The following is a 7500-nucleotide window of genomic DNA, read 5'->3' as shown; positions in this document are numbered from 1 at the left end:
CTCCCATCCCAATTTCGTATTGCCAATTCTCCCCTCCCCTCTCTTGAACGTTGCTAGACTATGAGATAGACAGAATGTTGTTCTAGATCTACAGAATGTTCTAGATCTACAGAATGTTGTTCTAGATTTACAGATAGACAGAATGTTGTTCTTGATCTATAGATCTGCGGACTGCTGTCCTGCTCTCTGGTGGTGGAAGGTGGTACTATAGCTGGTATAGAGACTCGGAGACACATTATAGATCGTATAAATAACCACACACAAACACAAACATGTACGCACACTCGCTCAAACACACACACACACACCAGAGTTGTCCTCGTCTTTGCGGATCTTCAGCTTGACCAGTTCTTCACACTGCTGGAGGATCTGAACAGCTTCCTCCATGGAGCAGTTCTCCAGACGGACATTGTCAATGGCCAACAGCTTGTCTCCTAGTTCTAATGTCCCAGTTCTAGCGACAGAGAGAGAGAGAGAGAGGGGGGGGGGGGGGGAGAGAATCTAGAACTGAGACTATACAGACAGACAGACAGACAGACAGACAGACAGACAGACAGACAGACAGACAGACAGACAGACAGACAGACAGACAGACAGACAGACAGACAGACAGACAGACAGACAGACAGACAGACAGACAGACAGACAGACAGACAGACAGACAGACAGACAGACAGACAGACAGACAGACAGACAGACAGACAGACAGACAGACAGACAGACAGACAGACAGACAGACAGACAGACAGACAGACAGACAGACAGACAGACAGACAGACAGACAGACAGACAGACAGACAGACAGACAGACAGACAGACAGACAGACAGACAGACAGACAGACAGACAGACAGACAGACAGACAGACAGACAGACAGACAGACAGACAGACAGACAGACAGACAGACAGACAGACAGACAGACAGACAGACAGACAGACAGACAGACAGACAGACAGACAGACAGACAGACAGACAGACAGACAGACAGACAGACAGACAGACAGACAGACAGACAGACAGACAGACAGACAGACAGACAGACAGACAGACAGACAGACAGACAGACAGACAGACAGACAGACAGACAGACAGACAGACAGACAGACAGACAGACAGACAGACAGACAGACAGACAGACAGACAGACAGACAGACAGACAGACAGACAGACAGACAGACAGACAGACAGACAGACAGACAGACAGACAGACAGACAGACAGACAGACAGACAGACAGACAGACAGACAGACAGACAGACAGACAGACAGACAGACAGACAGACAGACAGACAGACAGACAGACAGACAGACAGACAGACAGACAGACAGACAGACAGACAGACAGACAGACAGACAGACAGACAGACAGACAGACAGACAGACAGACAGACAGACAGACAGACAGACAGACAGACAGACAGACAGACAGACAGACAGACAGACAGACAGACAGACAGACAGACAGACAGACAGACAGACAGACAGACAGACAGACAGACAGACAGACAGACAGACAGACAGACAGACAGACAGACAGACAGACAGACAGACAGACAGACAGACAGACAGACAGACAGACAGACAGACAGACAGACAGACAGACAGACAGACAGACAGACAGACAGACAGACAGACAGACAGACAGACAGACAGACAGACAGACAGACAGACAGACAGACAGACAGACAGACAGACAGACAGACAGACAGACAGACAGACAGACAGACAGACAGACAGACAGACAGACAGACAGACAGACAGACAGACAGACAGACAGACAGACAGACAGACAGACAGACAGACAGACAGACAGACAGACAGACAGACAGACAGACAGACAGACAGACAGACAGACAGACAGACAGACAGACAGACAGACAGACAGACAGACAGACAGACAGACAGACAGACAGACAGACAGACAGACAGACAGACAGACAGACAGACAGACAGACAGACAGACAGACAGACAGACAGACAGACAGACAGACAGACAGACAGACAGACAGACAGACAGACAGACAGACAGACAGACAGACAGACAGACAGACAGACAGACAGACAGACAGACAGACAGACAGACAGACAGACAGACAGACAGACAGACAGACAGACAGACAGACAGACAGACAGACAGACAGACAGACAGACAGACAGACAGACAGACAGACAGACAGACAGACAGACAGACAGACAGACAGACAGACAGACAGACAGACAGACAGACAGACAGACAGACAGACAGACAGACAGACAGACAGACAGACAGACAGACAGACAGACAGACAGACAGACAGACAGACAGACAGACAGACAGACAGACAGACAGACAGACAGACAGACAGATCGTTAGATACCTGTGTGCCACGCTGCCCTTCTTGATGTCAGAGATGATCAGAGCATCACCTGGTTTCCTACTGGAGGGAGCTGGAGAGAAGAGAGAGAGAGAAGAGAGAGAGAGAGAGAGAGAGAGAGAGAGAGAGAGAGAGAGAGAGAGAGAGAGAGAGAGAGAGAGAGAGAGAGAGAGAGAAAGGGAGGGAAGGACAGAGAGACAGACATCTTTGATCTTTGAGGCACTCTGGCAAAATGACCATGTGTTTAGTTACTGTTTAAATACATTTACATTACAAATATCAACCACTAGGAGGCAGCAAAATGACCATGTGTTTAGTTACTGTTTAAATACATTTACATTACAAATATCAACCACTAGGAGGCAGCAAAATGACCATGTGTTTAGTTACTGTTTAAATATCAACCACTTCCTCTTTGTGCTCTATACTGCGGACTGCAGACACAGCGAGGCCATGTGCCATATGCAAACATTTTCTGACGACACAGCGCTGATCGGTCTAATCAACAAAGGCGATGACCAAGCCTATAAAAAGGAGATTGACTCATTTGTCCACTGGTGCGATGCCAACTTCTTGGAATTAAACATCGAAAAAACCAAGGAGTTGGTCATCAACTTCAGTAGGAAGAAGGTGAATGTCTCTCCTGTCATCATTAGGGGGCAGGAGGTTGAAATAGTCCAGTCCTATAGATACCTTGGCGTTCACCTGGACGGTAAGCTGGACTGGAAGCAGAACACAGATGCTGTGTTAAAAAAGCCCAGTCTCGGCTCTTTCATCTGAGAAAACTTCGTTCTTTCGACATCAGCAGGTCACTTCTCTATGTATTCTACCAAGGTATCCTGGCTAGTGTCCTGTTCAATGCTGTTCTCTGCTGGGGGGGCAGCATCACTGTTTCGGACAAAAACCGTATACATAAAATCATCAAAAAGGCTGGCTCAGTGATTGGCCTTCCTCCTGATTCCCTGGAGATCACCATAGCCAAGCGAACCAGGACTAAACTGAACACAATTTTATCGTTTGTAGGCCACCCACTGTTTAGTATTTTCGATGCTCTGCGAAGCTCATTTAGTAACAGATTGCTGATGCCTCAATGCTCTACTGAGCGATTGAGAAGGTCCTTTGTACCTGCTGCGGTAAAAAAAATTAACGAACACCGTGTTAAGAGGCTCTCCTATTGTGTTGTGTATCCTGTAGTGCAGGGGTTCCCAAACTTTTCAGGCCAGGGCCCAGAAAATAAGGCGTCAGAGAGCCGCGGCCCAATGCACATCGTCAGGCCTTTTTTTTTTTTTTTTTTGCCATGCAACCGATTTTTTAAGCCAAATATCACTTCAATCCTATTAAGTTAGTTCAAGTTAGTTACTCATTTATATGTGCTATTTATGAGAGGGCTAACTTGTTGCAAAATAATAATGATAATAATAATAGCCTCATTAAAATACTATTGTTGCTTCGGTTGTTTTCAGCGTTTTATGTGCATAATCTGTTATTTAGTTTGAAATGTTCGTTGAAATAAGTAGATTTTTCGTTTTTGTTTATTTATTAAGTTAATATAAAACCATATAGTCACATTTTAAAATACAATAGAATAGAATTTTAGAATACAACTAGAAACACTGTCCTGGCCTGCTTCTAAGTTCAGTGGCCTAAAAAAATAAAAAAAAATAAAAAAAATTAAAATTTTTTAAAATCATCTCGCGGCCCACCCGTGGCTGCTCGCGGCCCACCTTTGGGTCGCGACCCCGACTTTGGGAACCACTGCGTGTAGTGTATTGTATCATGTAACTGTGTCTTTCATGTTTGTATATGTGTATTCGCTCTGGTGGCAAATCATGTTTCCCCTCGGGATTAAGAAATAAACCATACCATACCATACCATACCATACCATACCATACCATACCATAGGACAGTAAAATTACCATGTGTTTAGTTACTCTTTTCTTTTTTTGCCTTTTCTCTCATCCCCCCAATTTAGTAGATAATTCTTCCCTGGTTGTTACGCTGCCCTATTGTCGGTCTGGGGAGGGTGTAGACTACCACATGTCTCCTCTGTCGGTCTGGGGAGGGTGTAGATGACCACATGTCTCCTCTGTCGGTCTGGGGAGGGTGTAGACTACCACATGTCTCCTCCGTCGGTCTGGGGAGAGTGTAGACTACCACATCGGTCTGGGGAGGGTGTAGACTACCACATGTCTCCTCCGTCGGTCTGGGGAGAGTGTAGACTACCACATGTCTCCTCTGTTGGTCTGGGGAGGGTGTAGACTACCACATGTCTCCTCTGTTGGTCTGGGGAGGGTGTAGACTACCACATGTCTCCTCTGTCGGTCTGGGGAGAGTGTAGACTACCACATGTCTCCTCTGTTGGTCTGGGGAGGGTGTAGACTACCACATGTCTCCTCTGATGGTCTGGGGAGGGTGTAGACTACCACATGTCTCCTCTGTCGGTCTGGGGAGGGTGTAGACTACCACATGTCTCCTCTGTTGGTCTGGGGAGGGTGTAGACTACCACATGTCTCCTCTGTTGGTCTGGGGAGGGTGTAGACTACCACATGTCTCCTCTGTTGGTCTGGGGAGAGTGTAGACTACCACATGTCTCCTCTGTTGGTCTGGGGAGGGTGTAGACTACCACATGTCTCCTCTGTTGGTCTGGGGAGGGTGTAGACTACCACATGTCTCCTCTGTTGGTCTGGGGAGGGTGTAGACTACCACATGTCTCCTCTGTCGGTCTGGGGAGAGTGTAGACTACCACATGTCTCCTCTGTTGGTCTGGGGAGGGTGTAGACTATCACATGTCTCCTCTGTTGGTCTGGGGAGGGTGTAGACTACCACATGTCTCCTCTGTCGGTCTGGGGAGGGTGTAGACTACCACATGTCTCCTCTGTTGGTCTGGGGAGGGTGTAGACTACCACATGTCTCCTCTGTTGGTCTGGGGAGGGTGTAGACTACCACATGTCTCCTCTGTTTGGTCTGGGGATGGTGTAGACTACCACATGTCTCCTCTGTCGGTCTGGGGAGAGTGTAGACTACCACATGTCTCCTCTGTCTGTGTGGGGAGGGTGTAGACTACCACATGTCTCCTCTGTCTGTGTGGGGAGGATGTAGACTACCACATGCCTCCTCTGTCTGTCTGGGGAGGGTGTAGACTACCACATGCCTCCTCTGTCTGTCTGGGGAGGGTGTAGACTACCACATGCCTCCTCTGTCTGTCTGGCGAGGGTATAGACTATCACATGCCTCCTCTGTCTGTCTGGGGAGGGTGTAGACTACCACATGCCTCCTCTGTCGGTCTGGGGAGGGTATAGACTACCACATGCCTCCTCTGTCGGTCTGGGGAGGGTGTAGACTACCACATGCCTCCTCTGTCGGTCTGGGGAGGGTGTAGACTACCACATGTCTCCTCTGTGGGTCTGGGGAGGGTATAGACTACCACATGTGTCCTCTGTGGGTCTGGGGAGGGTGTAGACTACCACATGTCTCCTCTGTCTGTCTGGGGAGGGTGTAGAGACTACCACATGTCTCCTCTGTTGGTCTGGGGAGGGTGTAGACTACCACATGTCTCCTCTGTCTGTCTGGGGAGGGTGTAGAGTAGACTACCACATGTCTCCTCTGTCTGTCTGGGGAGGGTGTAGACTACCACATGTCTCCTCTGTCTGTCTGGGGAGGGTATAGACTAGACTACCACATGTCTCCTCTGTGGGTCTGGGGAGGGTATAGACTAGACTACCACATGTCTCCTCTGTGGGTCTGGGGAGGGTGTCGATTACATGTAGAGTCGCCAGCCGCTTCTTTTCACCTGAAAGCTAAGGGTTTTACTGGGAGAGTGTAACGCACATGGAGGTTCACGCTATCTTCCCCACATCCCCTCCCTGCCAAACAGGTGCCCCAACTGACCAGTAGTAGTCAGTGCTAGTCACTATTGCAACGTCCAGGTCTCGTCAATTATCTTTCATTCACATCTGTCTCAACATGCCAATATATGGACATTGAATTTAGAATGATATATTGGTGTCAAAATGTTACTAGTGCCTTTAAAGTTAGGGTTAGTTATGGAATGATATTTCACATGAACATACATGTGTGTGTGTGCGTGTGTGTGTGTGTCTTACAGCTGATAGTGATCCCGAGCTCCACTCCAGGTTTCTTAGGAAGCTTCACATGAAATGTCCCTGAGCTGGGAATGACTGACTCTGGAGAGAGAGAGAGAGACAGAGAGACAGAGAGAGAGAGACAGAGAGACAGAGAGAGACAGAGAGAGACAGAGAGAGACAGAGAGGAGACAGAGAGAGAGAGAGAGAGAGAGAGAGAGAGAGAGAGAGAGAGAGAGAGACAGAGAGACAGAGAGAGACAGAGAGAGACAGAGAGAGACAGAGAGAGAGAGAGACAGAGAGACAGAGAGAGACAGAGAGAGACAGAGAGAGACAGAGAGAGACCATGTAAAGCTGTAGAGCTTGTGTAAAGCTAATATGAAGCTAATGTAAAGCCCATGGTAAAGTTCCTGTAAAGCTCATGTAAAATGGCAACGCTCATGTACAGCTCCTATAGAACTCATGTAAAGCTAATATGAAGTTATTGTAAAGTTCAGGTAATGCAAAGGTGCAAAACTGTACAGTTCCTGTAAGTTCATGTAAATCTGTAAAACTGTTAAACTCATGTGTCTTCATGGTAACTGGGATGATGGCACATTTGTGTAGATATACATGTATGCACTGCTGTGTGGTTAGATACTAATCTGTGTGTGTGTGTGTGCGTGCGTGCGTGTGTGTGTGTGCGTGCGTGTGTGTACCTGCTACATCAAACTCTATCTCCAGGATGAGCTGGGCGGTGATGGATGAGTCTCGAGGAGCTGGTTGGTTTCCTCTAGAGTCGAGTCTTCAGTAGGAATACCATTTATAGACAAAACCCTGTCTCCTATCTGCAGTATACCACACTGAGAGAGAGAGAGAGAGAGAGAGAGAGAGAGAGAGAGAGAGAGAGAGAGAGAGAGAGAGAGAGAGAGAGAGAGAGAGAGAGAGAGAGAGAGAGAGGAGAGAGAGAGAGAGGAGAGAGAGAGAGAGAGAGAGGAGAGAGAGAGAGAGAAGAGAGAGAGAGAGAAGAGAGAGAGAGAGAGAGAGAGAGAGAGAGAGAGAGAGAGAGAGAGAGAGAGAGATT

The 7500-nt window shown here is 47.8% G+C and overlaps 1 protein-coding gene across 1 annotated transcript in view; it reads right to left on the bottom strand.

Moving 5' to 3' along the window:
- The window catches only part of grip1 (glutamate receptor interacting protein 1), a gene marked incomplete at its 5' end in the record, with an annotated part of 117372 nt that overhangs the window by 15013 nt on the left and 94859 nt on the right, over window positions 1-7500 (bottom strand). The window contains 5 exon segments of the mRNA XM_084331086.1: window positions 309-454; window positions 2358-2427; window positions 6459-6539; window positions 7136-7189; window positions 7192-7264. Of these exon segments, the coding sequence (XP_084187212.1) occupies window positions 309-454; window positions 2358-2427; window positions 6459-6539; window positions 7136-7189; window positions 7192-7264 (424 nt within the window).

Source organism: Notolepis coatsorum (assembly GCF_963971535.1).
Source record: "Notolepis coatsorum genome assembly, chromosome: 15".
Lineage (NCBI taxonomy): Eukaryota > Metazoa > Chordata > Actinopteri > Aulopiformes > Paralepididae > Notolepis > Notolepis coatsorum.
The sequence above is the reverse complement of the archived record's forward strand: the minus strand, read 5'-3'. Positions and strand labels throughout refer to the sequence as shown.